Consider the following 17,962-nt stretch of genomic DNA (forward strand, 5'->3'; position numbering starts at 1 on the left):
AAGTGGGCAATGTTTACAGTCTCTGGGGCTGCATCTTGCAAAGTAGGGATTTTAAGACAGTGTCCTGGAGTCTTGGGGAGTCACTTGAATGCAATGGGGCCAATCCAGTATGGTAGCTGAAGGGGCTCAGGCAGTCCTCGGGCAGTCCTTGGGTAGGCAGGAAGGGGAATAGGAAATAGTTTTCTGCTATCCTGGGGCAAGCACAGCTAGAATGTGTGCTTGTGTTTTAGTGAGAACCTCAACAATTGGGTAAAACACTAGAAAATACCAACGCAGAGACAAGAGTGCATCTAACTGAAGAGTGTGTCGTGTAGCCAGTCATTAAGGACCCATAAAAAAGAAAAATGTAATGTCTTAGGGTTTTTCAGTCCTTCCATGCAAACCTTTGTGGATATGTAGGGTGGGATTCCTCTGGAAAGATACAGATATTTGTACCTGAGCACAGTGACAAACACCTGTGAGCACAACTAGACAGGTTGCCCAGAAAAGCTGTGGCTGCCCCATCCCTGGCATTGTTCAAGGCCAGCTTGGACAGGGCTTCGAGCAAATTGGGATAGCAGAAGGTGTCCCTGCCAGTGGCAGAGGTTGGAATGAGATGGTTTTTAAGGTCCCTTCCAATGCAAACCACTCCATGATTCTCTGATTTCCTTTATAGTCAATTGAGAGGAACAAGCATTTCTGGGCTGTAATTTATCTCTTCCTAAGGTAGCTGTTTAAGGGGCGTCAAATGGACCATGCTGTGGAAGTGCCTTTTTCTCTACCTTGACAGGATGATGTGTGTGAGGAGTTCTTCTAGTGCAGCTTGACATTTAAGCAAGACAAATTCAAGCTAGAAATAAGGCATATATATTTATAACAACATAACTAAGTGCTGAAATAACTTAGCCAATGATTGTGACAGATTATCCATGACTGGAAAATTTAAAATCAAGAGGAGATGTTTCTGTAAAAGCCATGCTTAAGTTCAACCACAGCTATTGGTTCTGGAGAGCCAATTCAAGAAAATTGTGTGGGCTGTGTTATGAGCACAGTGAGGTTAGATGGTCCTTTCCATCCCTAAGAGCTATGAATCATCCTTTGCTGGTGCTTTGGTAAACTGTAAATGTGAAAATCCACTTTGAACGAAGGTCAGCAGCTTATTTGGTTTGAATTCCTGATGTTCACATTAATAGTTTCAAAGGAAATAAATTGAAATTTGCCTTCCTAAATATAGCAATTTCACTTCAGAGTTACAATTTTCAAGATCTTTTCATTAGTTTTGTGTTACACAGCATAGTCAGATCTTTTTTCTAAAAGGAAAAATAAACATACCAACAACGTAACATAAGGTTTTGGAAAGTAGATATTAATTTTATAATTTTTGACATTTGTTTTTAGAAGTAAAGTTTTGGTAATTAATTATTAAAACAAGTAGATTAGAAAGAAAAAATCACAATAGCTTTTAAAAGCCAATGGAGTTGCCCTTTTTTAGAACCCTCCAAAAGTTTGGGTCATTATTTCTGTATGTGGCATCTCTATACATTCTTATAAATATTCATATTACTCCTATATTATGAATAAAATGGGCTAAATACACCACCTTAATTAGAGTAGTGGAAATAACAAGTTATTTCCATTCTTTGAATGTCTTTGGCAAATTTCCATTTTGTCAACATAATTAAGATATATTAATATTAATCGGGTAAGTACTGTAACTTTACATAGTGGAAAAATAAAATAAAATGGACCATGAGAACATTTTTCAATATCAGTTTAAATTTTAATACTTTATATTCTTGTGAAAAGTTATAAAAATGTGTTATTAGTTTATTACCCCATTAAGAAAACAATGCAGCAACAGATGCTTGTTACCCCAATTTTCTCAGTCTGTTTATGGGGATGTTTTATCAAAATGGGTCTTTTAAAGGTTATAAAGATGTAATACTCTCCTAAATTAGGTCATAAATGCCTAATGTGGAAAACTAATACATTTTATTATTTTTCAAGTATGAGTTTATGTATATTAAAATATGCAGCTGTTAGGAAGTCTGGAGTGTGCATAACAGAAACATATTGCATTACAAGATGTTAGTGTCTCTCTGAGTATGTACATTCTTTGTGCACATGCCCACACGAGATTTTGGCACATGGAAGAGACTACATGAACATTTGGCTCAGTATTATTTTCTAATATACATTATTATTTTATTAATAGATGTAAATGCTGAATAAACTGAGCACATACATTCATTTTTACTGTGATAAAAAATCCAAATCCTGACAGCAGCCACATACAGAAATTGAGGAGGTGGATCTAAAGTGCAGATATGAACAACATTCAGTTGCAACATCAGCAATTGTGTGCTGTGTTTCTATACAAATCATAGGAATTTCTGTACAAGGAGCAGTATCAAGACAATGTCTCTCTTTAAACCTCATTTTGTCATCATGCTGGAATGGATTCATAGTAGCAGAGGAGGAGAAGAAATTGAAGTACCTGATTTTTGAAGGTAGCATAGTGACCATGGCTGCTTTAGGAATCACAGAATCTCAGAATGGTTCAGACTGGAGGGAGCACAGTGGATCATCTACTCCCTCCTTCCTGATCAAGCAGAATTACCCAGAGCACGTGGCACACAGGGCATGGGATTGTGTCCAGACAGGTCTGGAATATCCCCAGTGAGGAGACTCCACAGCCTCTCTGGTCTCTGTTCAGTGCTCGGTCACTGCACAGGAAAGAAGTTCTGCCTCCTGTCCAGGTGGAACTTGCTGGGCTCAGTCCCTGCCCGTGGCTCTGGTGCCACTGCTGGGCCCTGGAGCAGAGCCTGGGCCCTGCTCTGCCCCTCCCTGCACACAGGGACACCCAGGGCTGAGGGCCCCTCTCAGCTGTGCCTCCTCTCCAGGCTGAGCAGCCCCAGCTCCCTCAGCCTCTCCTCCTCAGGGAGATGCTCCAGTCCCTCCATCATTTTTGTCACCCTCTGCTGAACCCATTCTAGTACCTCCATATCTCTTTTGCCCTGAGATTCCTAGAAATCATAAAACTAGAAGGATTTTTCCAACCTAAATGATTCTGTGATTCTGTGATTTGCAAAATTTCCCATAATTTGAGGTGGATAGACCAGTTGTCAATGATGTTGCTGAACCTCAGACTCCATGTCTCCTTTGATAGAAGCCTTTAATGATCACAAAAATGTACATAAAGTGTAAACCAAATGTGTGGCAATGATGGGAGTGAATTAATAGAGACCTCTTTCACACACACACACACCCCTCCTTGAATAATTTATCTATGTAGGAAATTCTATGTATGGTATTATTTTGGTATATAAGGGAGACAGGATTGCATAGTTTTGTGTATTTTATTCTGGCAATTACTGTGGCATTGTTTGGCCATTTGTCTGAGTGGACACATTTCTCAGCAACCTGCTCAGGTGGGATTAGACAATCTCTAGAGGGGCCTTCCAGATCCAGAGAGTCTGAGATTCACAGTGCTGTTGGGTGCCTATTTAGGGATTGTGTAAATTCAGGTTTTCTGTCTTCTCACCATTCCTTGGATTCAAGACCTGCATTCCAAAGGCTTTATGGATGTACCCATTATAGTCAAAATCAAGCTGTGGCATATTTGTCTCCCTTCTAACCATGTTAGGAATTGCACATGGAGCCTGCATGCCATGTAGTTTTAATTAACCTAATTGGTCCCAGTGGCTGTGCTGCCAGCCTCCAAAGTGTTGATAGGACTTCTCCAGAAACTCAGCCAGTCTGTCATCATCTGGTCTCAAAATGTACTAAAGATGATCCTCCCCTTCCAGAGCTGTAGGTTTTTATGAAGCCTGAAATTCAAACCGATGTGCAAGAGGCTGAATTTGCTGTCATATTCTACTTTTCAAGTCACTGGAGTGTCCTGGATGTCATTCATGTTTATGAAGTAGATTCTGTAGAGGCAGCACAAAATATACCATGATTTCAATATCAGGGATCCAAAGGCAGTGAGGAGTTTAGTTGGCCTTTCTGCAGGAGTTTGTGCTTCAGAAAAGGTCAGTCAGAAAGCAGCCTTTACAAAACTAAAAGCCATAAATGTTTTTTTCTGAGAGTGTTTTATAGGAAAAAAAGCCTTTACAAAACTAAAAGCTGGAGACATGTTTTTCTGAGAGGGTTTCATATGAGGTTGTTGTTCCTGGTGGCAAGATATGCCTGTTTTTGCCCTAAAACCCGATAACGTATCTTATGGACTGTGCCTTGTTGAGGCGCTTTCTTAATTTAGCACCAACTCAAAGTGTTCATAACAAAGTGGAGCAAGCCCTGGTAAACAGTTATTTTATGTCTTCAAGGTTATTTTTTGAGATACCATTTCCAGGATTAAGTATTTCAGGACCAATTTGGTTATCTGCTTGTCGCTTCTTTCTAAGCCAAACTAACAGGCTTTAACACTTAGTTGTGCACTTTTCTGGGCAGAGTGCTTGTTAATGAAATGTGTGTTGTGTGTCTACCTTTCCCAGAAAATGTTAAAAAAAATTAATAATGTCTCCATATTACTATTACTATCACTATTATTATTATTGATTCTATCTGAACATTGCTTTTCTCCACTGTAATGCCAGGTTAATTTTTTCCCTTTACTAATGCCAGTGCTAGGACTGGAAGAGGAGAATGCTGAAAATGGGATTTTAAGGTGTTATTTGTCCTGCAAAGGCCCAAGACACATCCCCAGCTGGTGCAGAGAGGAGTGTCCCAAACTGGACCAGGCTGCAGGGCCACCCGGCTGCTGTCACCCAGCAGGGACCCAGGTGGCTGTGGCTGTACCAGATGTCTCCTGGTGTTGGAGGGCACTTCATGCTGCAGCTCATTTAAATCTTACATATGTTTATAAATACAGCAGTATTTGAGATCTGGTGAGTATTGTGGGATGCACTTGCAGAGGATGCAGTTCAGTGCCTCAACTTGAATATACTGTGGTGTTGGGGTCTAAGCAAGTCACAAGGATGGTTCTCTGAATCCTCATTATAGCCTCAGATTTTATAAATGTAATGATTTTGTCATCCTACATATGAATGAAAGGTGTTTGCTTTTCTGAACAGTTCACTTTCCAGTTTGTAAGGAGTATAAATTCAGAGCAGTTCATACTTTGGGACCTGAATTCCTCCTTTTTGTAAAAATAGATCAGTGCAGTCTTGTTTCCATATGAGGAACTCCTGTCTTTAAGGTGCAGCAAGCTGCAAGGGCTGTTTCTAAAGTCTAGAATTACAGAGTAATGTAATGGTTTGGGTTTGAAGGGACCTTAAAGACCATCTCATTCCACCCATCCAACCTGGCCTTGAACATTTCCAGGGATGGGACAGCCACAGCTTCTCTGAGCAAGCTGTGCCAGGGCCTCACCAACCTCCCAGGGAAGGATTTCTGTCTAATGCCTAAACTAAACCTGCCCTCTGTCAGTGACTGAAAAAACAGGAACTGCAATTCCAGTTTCCATTAACATTCTGATTTGCTGACAACTGGCTTGATATTTAAAGGAAAACAGTAATAATGTATCATTTGAGGAAAGTGTTCATGATTAGCCACTCTTTTTTTCAGCAAGCTCAACTTCATAGGGTTAACAGGGTTCAAATAACATCTATAACCAAATAAATTGTGGAGTTTCATGTGGTTAAAATAAAGAAGTTTAGATTTTCTAGAAAAAGGAGTTTGGATTTCATCTTGCCAAATGCAGGCATGTAGGAAAAGAGATCTGAATACGGAGAGCATCTGTATTCAGATCTGCATATCCTTCTAAACAAGATGTTTCTCAGCACTAATTGTAAATGGAGGGGGGTGATTTAGCTCAGACTGAGAGATGCCTGTGGTCAAAACTGAAAAAAGCTAATTTATATCAATGCACATTAAATAAGTGAAAAAGGTTTTGGAATGCCTTAATTTTATTTGATATAGAAGGTGATGTTAGACAGCTCTGTAAGGTGTTAGTGATAGGATACTAGACACAATATAAATTTTGTTTTACAAAGCCTGAAATACTTATAATGCAAGTAATTTTTATATTTAAAATACTATGTTCTGATTTTTTGTTTCATATATCAGTGATTGTAAGTCATTTGAAAAGTGAGTTTGGTATCTGTTCTGGTTCTGCATTTCCTTGCCAATTTTATAATCCTATTTTTTTACTTACATGAATATATTTTCTTTCTTTCTTTCAATTGCAGTTATGGGAGCTCTCACTTATAAAATTAATAAGAAAAAATACTTTTAGGTAAAAGTTGATTTTCTTCTGTTGGGCTTTTCCATCTCATGTTAGTAGTAACTGTTGAAAACTCTACACAGACAGAATATTTTATTTCTAAGTATTTTGTATGGATTCTTTTAATATTTTTATGTAATGTTAAAAGATCCTAGGCCTTTAAACAAGATATGTGTCAAGAATTATACAAAATAAATAAAAATTAGACAGAAAAATTAGATAGTATGTTTTATAGGAATTGTATTCAGTGTTATGGATTGACAGTTATTTACTTGCACGGCAACTTCCCAAATATAGGAAAATGTGGTGCTTGAAAATCCATGTTACTGTTGGTGATTTCTCTCATTTGTTGTCACATTTGTTAAAATCACACCCCAAGGCCTGTGCTTACAATGTGAAGCCTCACTGAGCTGAGCAGAGTGTGAATGCATCTTTCATCTGAGGTGTATGAAGTTAAAAGGGTTAAAAGGAGAAATATTTGGTTGGAGCTGCCAAGGATGGTGATGGAGAGGGAGGCTCAGGCAGAAGAGAAGAGTGAGCACTCTGAAGACAGGTGTAAGCACTATTGATACACATGTCACTAGCTAAAGCCAGCACAGAAACTACATAAAAATAGATAAGTAGAAGAAGAATTAATTGTTGTAGATCCCAGGGGAAAAAAAAAAAAAACAAAAAAAAAAAAAAAAAACAACAAAAAAAAAAACCCTCCAAAAAATGAAGAAGCAAGTTTTTTAAAGGGAAGCCCTAAGTGATGACAAGAAGTGGATCGTAAGTGGAGGAGAGGTGACAGTCACAGCTGGTAAAGGAGGCTGGGGATTTAAGAATATATAATTATAGAATGGTTTTGTGTGGAAAGGAACCTTTAAAGGTTATCTAGTCCAAACTTCTGCAATGAGCAGGGACACGTTCCCCTGTATCAGGTTGCTCTGAGTCCTTTGACTCCTGACCCTGGGTGTTTACAAGGATGGATCATCCAAAGCTATGACATTGTTTTATTACCTTCATTGTGAAAAACTTCTGCTTATATCTAATCTAAATCCATCCCCTTTTACTTTGAAACAAAATAGATAAGTTTGTTTTGTCCTATCACTTCTCCTGTCACAATAGGCCCTCATAAAGTTTTTTCCATATATAACTGACCATATCCAAAGCAGCTGAATACCATGAGTAAAATTTACTAAATGCACAGCCAAACTTTTGGGTTTTATACATATAATATAAGTATGACATTGTGTAGTAGCTGTAAGACAATCCTGAGCATTTCCAAGGGATTGTTGCACATCTCAGGTATTTCAACTGATCCAGCCTTTTGGCTTCATGCCTTAAAATGCTACCAGAGACATGTTATAATTGTCCAGAAATGCCCTGCCTGTTGTGAATTACAGCTTAAACCAAAATATTCAGTACATTACACATATACTCAAAATAGACAATTTAACCAGGTTATGTGATGTGCATGTTTAAAAAGAAAAAAAAAATCTAAATATAGAGTTCAATATGCTCTTCCACAAACCAGAGAGAGAATTTGCTGCTTATCCAAAAAGTCCTTAGTAGCTTGCAATGTCATTTGCTTCTGTGTTTAGTGATCTTATTATCATGATCTTTGACTATTCTCTCTTTTCTCTTCTTTTTGGAATTGATTATTCAGCACAGTTGCTGAAGTATTCCAGAAGTGCCTCTTATGTTTTGAGACACTCAGATAGGGGATGTGAATATAACAGTGAAGAATGTCACTCATAGCATTTGAGACTGAACAGAAAAAATGGAAGAATAAATAATGACTAAAAGTCTACCATCATCACCATGATTTTTCTCTTAAGTTATGTTTCCCAGGAAGAGGTTTTCCTGTAACAGAACTCTATCTGATCTAAGTATTCATGTATTAAATTTTTTCAGTGGTAGGATTAAATAATTAATACAAAGATGCAAGGGGTCTGGAACATCTCTTATGAGGAGAGACTGCAGGAGCTGGGGCTGATTGGTCTGGAGAAGAAAAGACTTAGAGGGATCTCAGCAATCCATATAAATACTTCCAAGGAGGGTGTCAGAGGGTGGTGCCAGACACTTTTCAGTGGTGCCCAGTAACAGGATGGGGAGCAATGGCCATCAAGTGAAACACAAGAAGTTTAGCTTCAAACCTGAGGAAGAACTTCTTTCCATTGAGGGTGGCAGAGTACTGGGACAGCTGCCCAAGGGAGGTCATGGAGTGCCCCTTTGGAAACATTCCAAACACACCTGGATGAGTTCTGTGTCACCTGCTCCAGGTGTTGGAGGGGTTCCTTGGCAAGGGTATTGGACTGGATGTTCTCCAGAGGTTCCTTTCATCCCTAACAACTCTGTGATTCTGTGAAATGTTATTATCTATTTTTTTTCCTGTCTTCTCTTACATGAGAGATGAAACAATAGATCCCTGTTTACCTCCTCTTTAACTTTTGGTACTATTCCCTCTAGACTCTGCCATGCTGGGCTCTTCTCTGTCTCATCCTGATGAACAGCTATTTTAGCCCAGTGTTTTTGTTGTTCCTCTCCTTATCAGCCCTGTAATAGTTTGCTCTGAATCAAGCAGAGCATTCCCCGCTAGACAGGCCAAAGGAGTAGCCAACAGCCAGGCACACCTTCTGTTGTTTCTTTTTCCTAAGCTGCTTTGTTTTTGTCAGATAAAATTGCAAGCAAAAAGCAAATTACAGTGTTTTCTGATCTGAATTGTAATATTATGTCTTCTGCCTTGTAGGCAGTTTAGCCCAAGCTGGCTGGCTGCCCATCCTGAGGCACAAGGACACTGCTTTCCTGGGAGGCCCTTAGCTTTTCTGGAAATGCAGGCTATTTTTTTCCCCATCATTAGTGAAACAAGACCTTATCAGCATAGAAACACAGCCTGCATGGCAACACAAAGATACCTGTTTTGCCTCACATTCAGCTCCTGCTCCAAAGCATATTTCTAGTATGGCTATTAAAATAAAAGCTTTTAAGGTAGAAAGTCTGCTGGCTGACACTGTGATTATTAGCTACTCAATTAGGACACTTCTCCAGCTGTCTGGGTTGAGGTTTTTCAGAGGAGCTGACTGCATAAAGCTATGTCTGTGCCAGGTGATTAACTGTGTCTGTGCTCTCTGACACTCAGGGTAACAAGCATGGCATTACCCATGCTCCTATTATTCAATTTTCTTATTTTCCAAAATAGGATGGCCATCTCCAGGCTGGCTTTTGAGAATGGCTTCTGGCCTCCAAATACCTCTGAGCTGTGTCCTGGCACTCAGAAATGATAGTTGCATTCCTGGGGCTAGTAAAGTGGTTTAAGTGTAAAGGGTTTTTTTGAGGGTCCAGGAATATATACCTGAGTCTGTTTGAACTTGAGGTCAAGTCTTAATATGTTGACTGCTCTAAAGCTGAAGTCTTAAACCCTGGCCCTCAGAGAAGCCACAGACATGGTTTCATGGGGTTACCACATGCTGTTTGAGCTATAAAAAAGGTACCTTTGCCTCAATGGCTTTATGGGGTTGATTCTATTTTATAAATAAGTCATTCTTAACTACTGAAATATAGAAATTCCAGTTGTCTTGAAGAACTGGCATGTCATACATATCCTCTTCACCAGCATTCAATATCTAATGCATCTTGTTAGAATCACAGAACTGCTGATGTTGGAAAAAGCTTTATCATCAAATCCAACTGTCCACCTACCAGCATGACCATTTTCAACATTAAACCATGTCCCGAAGTGCCATAACCACATATTTTTTGAAAACTTACAGGGATGGTAACTGCATCACTTCCCTGAGCAGCATTTTCTTCAACCCTTTCTGTGAAGAGTTTTTTCCTAGTATCAAAACTTATCCTGGCACAATTTGAGTCTGTTTCTACATGATGTTTATTAATAATAGTAGTTACTGCACACTTCAGACATCAGGGCTGCTTAACTCAAGGTTGTCTGAGCTGCAGATATTGATGATACATTTTTTTTCCATTTTGCTTTCTTGTAAGAACATCTTTTGTCTTCTTTAATTTCATTAAAGGCCAGGTTGATGGGGCCTTGAGCAACCTGATCTAGTGGAAAGTGGCTCTGTACATGGCAGAGGTTGGAAATAGATGACCTTTAAGGTCCCTCCCAACCCAAACCATTCTGTGAATCCATGAGTGGGAGGATTGATGTCAAACCATGCTTTGAGTCCCTCTGATCAAAAACTGTGGCTGCCATGGATGTTCTTGTGTGCCTCAGTGTGGTCTCTGTGATTGTTATATGTTCCTGATGGCCAGAGACCTGCTCCAAAGCTCCTGTTGGCTTTTGGTCCAGGCACTGGATATCTCTTGTGTGAACTGGTAATTTTTCACACAATCCTTCTGTGGTCTGGATACCTACAGTGAAGTCACAGCGCTTGCTGCTGGACATCAAAGCCTGTCCCAGTGAGAATGAACATAACGAGCAAATAATGATCTCATTGTGTGTGTACACAAGGAAAAGAGAAGGGAAGTTATGAAGCAGAACCACTTATATTTGTGCAGCAGTGTTTTAGTAACCAGCAGATTATGGGGAAAGGGCTGGAAAAATAGTAAAGCGATAAATGGACTTATGTTTCGAAGTTGAGATTTTTTTAACAAGTACAAAAGTTCATTTAGACATATTGAAATAAAAAAATACCCTTGATTTTTAGGCAAGATCCTGAGAGAGCTATCAGGATTCCCAATCGATGTTTGTCATGATATTTTCTTTTTTGTTTTCCCCCCAATTCTTCCATGGTACTACTAATATGAACCTCCTAGCTGCACACTTGGAGCAGCCCAGTGTGATAGCTTTACCACAAAGGGCTCCTGTGTATTCCAGGAGTCAGGATGTAGCACTCTTCTAACAGAAAATGCCCTGTAATGAAGGTGAAGCTCAGACATTATTTATTCCAAATACAGGATCTTTCCATCTGCGAGTTTATAGAGGCTGAGAAATTGTTGAATTTGGAGATTTGCGAATAGAAATTACAAGCTCAACTCTGAAAATATTCCCTCCTGGAAAACAAGTCCTATTCCCTCTTGTGAGCATTATCCTCATGCAGCATTAGATTGGTTCAGAAGGAATTTTGAAGGAGGACAGTTTTGCTCATAAAGACACAGCACCGTCCGCTCCTGGAACGAAGGAGCTGATCCTGAGCTCGGGTACGTGGAGAGAACAGACCATCACTGTGTAGAATTATGTGGAATATTTTTCGTGTGTTTCTTCACCAGGTCCACTTTTTAGGCTGCAGCAGGTTAAAGTTAGAGCTGTGCAAATTTTGAGAAGCCTACATCCAAATTAAGGCTGGCTCGCTTCCAGAAATGGCTGGAGCTGGCAAATTTAAATCATTTTCAAGTTGGAGCTGGGTTTTTTCTGGGTTTTATGTCATCACTTATGAGTTAAAACTGAGGAAAAACCTGGCTTGTGACCGATTTAACCTCTTTTTGCCTCCTGCCTTGGTCTAGAGTATTTTTTCTGTATGTGTGACTTGTTTGTTGAGAACTAACCACTGATGGGATTATACAATGTGTCAAGTCTCTGGAATTGCCCTTCTAATAAACCAGGAGATTTTTTAAAATTTTTATTTTACATCTTTACAGAGCATCAGTTGCTGACATATCTAGTTTTTCTTAAAAATAAATTATTTTTCCACTCTATATTTTTATGCAATTCAGGTATTGAATGACAATTTTAAAATCAACTGACATTAGCAACACCTTGGGACGTGGCACTTCTGCTTCAGTAATGAATTGAAAGTTTCTTAGCATGTAGTTTTTCTGAATTATTTTTATGGCAGAGGGATAATTTATATGCATGACTTTACAGGTGAGATCACTCTTAAGTCCTAGATCAGTGCATAACTTTGTCTCTGCCCATGACAGAGTGACTGGAATGAGATGATCTCCAAGGTCCCTTCCAACCAAAACCATTCTGTGATTTATGCATGTGGATGGGTATGAACGTGGATGGTTATTCTGACGTGATCTGAGAAGCTCTGGAGAAGGTGCCGTGATCATATCATGGGAATCTGAGGAAACAGTTTACTTCAGTAAAATACAGGTGCCTGGTTAGAACTTGACCTTTTGAAGAGCTGTCCAAACATTTACTCACTCTCACAACACCCTCGTGAAGTAGAGGATAAATATTATCTCAATTTTATGGACAAGAAGGTGAGCACCAAGAGAGTCTGGATTAAAGTTTAGGAATTTGTGGCATGCAGTTGCTTGCTTAGTCCATTAGACCATGGTGTTTGGTTTGTCAATAGTTCCATGCTTCATAAACTGGACAAAACCTTTAAAATACCAACTAGTTTAGACAGGCAGGAGTTCAGTTCTCCCTGCATAAAAAAGAGATGAAGCCATGTCACATCATCATAGCCAGACTTGGGGATTTTTTTCCATACTTTTCCATGTTTGACTGAAAGTGCTCTTGAGGTGGTAGTGTACTCAGAAAACCTTCTGGAAGAAGGGCAGCTCAAAAAAAAAAAAAAAGGATGGTATTTCCCTGTTAAATTAAATTGATCATCTCTTTAATCTGAATTTACCAAAGCACATTGTTAGGGAAGCAATGCTGTACCTGTAATTATCTCAGTGCATGGTGCTACCATGTTTGCATACAATGAATTCACATTTGGTTTATGCAAAGTAGAATTTATAAAGCATTTTTGTCATCTGTGCCAAGTCCTTGGGATGTTTCCTGTCACCCACCCATTGAAACAAGGCTGAAAAGCACAGTAGGAATGACAAAGGCTGCCATCATCATCTCTTTCAAACTGCCATGGAACTGAAATGATACAGGACAAGAGGGCAAATGTTGAGAACTGGAAAAACAGAAAAACAGAGCAGCATGAAATGTCAAACCACATTTTTAAGGCGCTTTTTACTATATTTCCATAAATGCATGAGGGAATTATGTTGCGAATACTTGAAACTGTTTATTTTCATTTTTGGCTTGATTTTCTAGCATTGAAAAAACCATGTCTAATGATCTTGAGTATTCTTAAAGAAAAAAATTATATTTTACATAATGGTTTGCATGTGTGAGTTCCCTCTGGCAGGAGGGCTATAATTAGCCTGTCGTCTCTCAGAGAAGAGACTATCTGTCTTAAAGATGCAACAGTGAGTCTTGGCTGCTAGAGCTAGGAGCAGAACATTGTGATTTTGTTAAAAGATAAACATTATCCCTTTTCACTTATTCATCTTTCTCCTCTTCCTGCTTCTTTGGCTCAAAGTTAGCCTGGAGAGGCAAAGGACAACTGAGCACAAACAGTTTCTTCCTTCCTCATTCAGCAAGGCGTGGCGAAAGATCTTGGCTTCTTGACATCAATAACTTTGCTTCAACTCTACTTGGAACTGTTTGGGCAGTCTTTCAAAAATAAAAAGGTATGATAAAAGGGGACTGAACTTCCTGTTTTAGTCATAAAGAAGCAGATTCAGCTAATGCACACTTTCCTTTGGAATTGTCCATGTACTGTCTGGGACAGTCAAAGAATCATTTCCATTGGAAAAGACCCCAAAAATAATCAAGTCCAACCAGGAGCCCAGCACTGTCAATCCATCACTAAACCATGTTCCTCAGTGCCACATCTACACGTCTTTTAAATACATCCAGGGATGGTGGCTCCACCACAACCCTGGGCAGCCTGCTCCAGTACTTTGCACTTTCCATGATGAAATTTTTGCTAATGTCCAAGCTAAATCTCCCCTGGTGCAACTCGAGGCCATTTCCTTTTGTCCTGTCACTTATTACCTGGCAGAAGAGCCCAACCCTCACCTGGCTCCACTCTCCTGTCAAGGAGTTGTAGAGAGTGAGAAGGTCCCCCCTGAGCCTCCTTTTCTCCAGGCTGAGCCTCCCCCAGCTGCCTCAGCTGCTCTTCATCAGACCTGTGCTCCAGAGCCTTCCCCAGTGAGTTGAGGATAGGGAATATTATTCCTTTGCACAATGTTATTGCAGCTATTAAAAGACAATCAGGCAGAGTAGGGTGGTGGCAGACAGTGTTGTGTGTGTTTCAGCCTTTTGTGGTCTCGTTACTAAAGGAGAGTAATTTTGGTAGAAAGACTTTGCTTCTTTTGGGTATCCATGTGTGTCCTTGATCAGAGGAGGTGGAAGGAGAGAAGGAAAACTCAAAACCACCACAGAGTCAGAAAAATGTAACTGGTTTGAGCTGGCATGGATGTGCTGGTGTGTGTTAACTCTTGGTATTATCGTGCCTGAGGTTTCATTTCCAGCATTAACAAAGAAAGCTGTAATGCAGGAGATGATCACACATGGCATCCTTCCAGACCAACTGGTTGCATTAGCAGGGACTGGGTAAGAAGGTGAGGTTTCTAGTGGCAACAGGAGTATATTGAATTTCATTTTGAAGACTGTCATAACATGTGCCAGTCCGTCAGACAATGTGTTGATCTGCTGGTGAAAATGTAACTGCAGTGGCAGAGACATCTCTCCATGGGTAATGATGCGTGGATCAGGATCCCTGAATGTCCCTGTTGTCAAATTAATTGATTTGTGCCACATCCATTTATTCCTGAGCTTTCTTTGTAATCCTTCTGCTGCTGCTGTCCTTCTGCCCCTCTTCTCTTCTATTTTGTGTAATTAGTCTGAATAGTATAATTTTCTTTTCTTATTCCATGCGACCTTTATTCTCCACCCTTTTGCTTTCCTGATACTTTTCTTTGCCAAATAGTCAGAGATTTCTCTCAGTTCTGAGTTCCTATGTAAGCTATAATTTTATTCTATTATGAGTGAGCACTGCTACTGCAGGCCTGGAACTGATTACTGTTTGCATATATCCAGCATCACCAGCCAAAGAGTCAAAGACCAAAGAGACTTCTCGGAACCTTACAAGGATTTCAAAATCACCTTGTTACTCTTTTCAGATTCCCCATTTTGTTGGGAAATTCTTTTTTCTTTCAGTTGTATCAGTATTCAAAGGCCAAGTTTATATTTTGAAAAGTAGTTGTAGATGTTAATTACCTTCACAGACAATTCACAACATAAAATCTCATTTTAAATTAACACCTATTTCCTGTCCTGGATATCCAAAAAAGTCCTTGATTAGATCAGCATGAACTCTATTTGCACTTTTCTGAAGTGTATTTCAGACTTGGGGATTGACAGACCTTTGCTGGGAGGCTGAGAGCAAAGCTTTTGTGTGTTTTGTCTTGGTACTTAGCCTTAGCTGGAACAAGTACTTTTGTTGTTTTTGGAATATTTCAATGCTTTATTTCTTCATCCCAGAAAGGAGAAATCCCAAAAATAAAAGAAATGAGAAAGAGATCAATTATTTGGAAAATTAAAAATATTAGAAGAAAGTAAAAGATTTTTCTTCTTTAATTAAGCTAATGAGAGGTTGTGCTCTTCTGAAAATGCAAGCTGAAATTTCTATGGATTTCATTCATAGAAGTTATATACTATTATTTTGTTCTGAAAAGATGGGATAATTAGGAATTGAGATATAAAAGGGATTGTACTGGCTAATCTGTACCTCTCTGCCTGGCCAATCTGTACCTCTCTGCCTTTTAATTCTTGCAAAGAAATGCTTACAGGAATTGTAATTTGGAAAATGGAGAAAACTGTGGTGAACTAAGACTTCTGCTGTGCCAATCACTTCCCTCAAGAGCTCCATAATAAATTTTGGTTTGCCGTGGTCACTCATGCATTGGCTTTTATACTCTCTCCAGGATGTTTTATCAACAAAAATGAAAAAAAAATATTTGGAAAGCCATTGATCTGTCCATCTTCTTGCTGCTCTTAGGTCATTTCTTCGTAGTTTCTGCCCCACGCAGGAACACTTATTGCTGACAATAGCACTGCTGGTCTGGCAGCCACAAAAAACAACTTCTTTAAGTGGTCTTGTGTGGAATTGCATGTCTCATTTTAAGCCTCCCTTAGCATAAAATGCTTAATTAGCCTTTGTCTCTGGACTGGGCAAATGAATGCAAGTTCTGAAAATGTTACTTTGTTCTTCCCTCAGAGAGTATATTGAAGGTAATTGACTGGTAACAAAGAGTTAGAACAACTAGCCAAATTATCTCTAAAATACTGTGGAATAGCCATTTTGGAATCATGAATTCTTTGATTTATTAAGTCAGATTTGTTGTCCTCTTTCCATGTCAGTGTCTCCCGTTCTCTTTTCCTGGTGGTACTCCTAGAACTCCTTAGTTTTTGACTTGATCTTTTCAGGATAAGCCAGGTGAATTTATCTACAATATTTGTTATTTTCTAGAAGTAAGGATACTACTGGAAAAATAAGAAGAAACTCTGTTGACTGTAGTACCTTTTGATCTCTGCCATTGTTCTTCAGATTATGGATTGATACCTAGCTATTGTTCAGCAAAATCAATTCCACCAATTACTGTTCTTCTGAAATTATTTGCTAAATCTTGATTTTCTATTTTCTGCTGCTACTGGCATAAGGCTCCTTAAAGCTGAGGGGAATTAGATTTTGACTGCTTTAGGAATTTTAGGAATCAGGCTGTTACTGAGTGATCTGATCTAGTGGAAAGTATTCTTGCCTATGGCAGAGGAGTTGGAACTTAAAGGTCATTTCCAACCCAAGCCAGTCTGTGGTTCCATGATTCTGTGCTTTTTACCAGCAGTACAAGTAGGAGCAGATGTGTAAAAGACAAATAGTTGGTGCTCACCCTCCATGCACGCAGTGAGCATTTCAGTGAGGTGTACTTTCAGTCTAGCACTAGGTCCAGTCTGGCCTCATTGACTGAATGCCTGTTTGGAGTGCATCTTTTGATTTGCTTTTACCCAAAAAAAAGACCAGGTAGCATGCTCTGAAATCATTCTACAGTACAAAATAATGTGCAGTAAGTGAGGGTGAATGGGAGATTTGTTTCAAAAGCACTCCCCTGATCCAAACTAAAGCATTCCCACATATGGATCCTTTTGTACTTGGTTCAGACATCTCAGTAAATCCAATAATGGGCTCATCTGTATCAGCTGGTACTTAAATATTTCTGTGTATGTAGCCAAAATGCTTCTTAGCATCCCACTTGGACATGCTCTTTTCACATTAATGTCACCATTATTGGGGAGGCAGTTGTAATTGCTGTTCTTGCAACTTGTATTTATGTAGAAAAGTAATACCAGAGAAATTCAACTTAGAAATAAGGCACGAGCCAATTAACAGTGGAACAAAGTACCAAGTGAAGTTCTGCATTGTCCCGTTCTTGATGACTCCAGGTGGAGGTCAAATGAATTGCTGGAAAATATGCTTTTGTTAAACTGGTTACTGGCCCAAAATAAGGGCAACTGACTGAAATTCTGTGGTCTGTGGTATGTGGGAGGTCAGACTAGATGATCTAATTTTCCCTTCTGACTTTAAACTATATGAACTGAATGTGAGCAATACCCCTGATTACAGGACACTTCTGGCCTTTGAAATCTGCAGGATCTGTCAGTTACCAGTAAAGAACATTTGTTACTTTGCCATCAAATCAAGGAATTAATTTTAGGATATCACATTTTTGTATCCTGCTTTATGATGTGTATAAGTAAAACAAAATCCCCCCACCTATAGCATGATTTAGATTAGGGCAAAGGTGTATTATAAACTTAGCCTTTGGTATTGCTTATCACAGCTGAGATTCAAAATCAGAGCTGAAATAGGACTTGGGTTTAGAGTTTCAGTGCCAGGAAGGTTAACGGGATATTGACAGCTTTAGGAATGAAATGTCAGGGAGGAAATTAGAGCAAGCATGCATCCTGAGCCAGCACACATCATGGCTGGTTTCAATAGAGGCAGCAGATCCTCTGTAGTAACG

At 39.3% G+C, this 17,962-nt stretch overlaps 1 protein-coding gene across 2 annotated transcripts in view; it reads left to right on the forward strand.

The window, feature by feature from the left end:
• Positions 1-17,962, forward strand: part of SUPT3H (SPT3 homolog, SAGA and STAGA complex component) — a 254,555-nt gene that overhangs the window by 218,105 nt on the left and 18,488 nt on the right. Inside the window, exon 12 of one of the 2 annotated variants that reach the window (XM_059469214.1) lies at positions 11,105-11,196. The exons of the other annotated variant lie outside the window; for it this stretch is intronic. Within the exon in view, the coding sequence (XP_059325197.1) occupies positions 11,105-11,167 (63 nt within the window). The 3' untranslated portion in view covers positions 11,168-11,196. Of the gene's footprint in view, positions 1-11,104; positions 11,197-17,962 lie in introns of those variants that run through there. 2 annotated transcript variants of the gene reach the window in all.

The sequence above is a fragment of the Ammospiza nelsoni genome, chromosome 3 (genome assembly GCF_027579445.1).
Source record: "Ammospiza nelsoni isolate bAmmNel1 chromosome 3, bAmmNel1.pri, whole genome shotgun sequence".
Lineage (NCBI taxonomy): Eukaryota > Metazoa > Chordata > Aves > Passeriformes > Passerellidae > Ammospiza > Ammospiza nelsoni.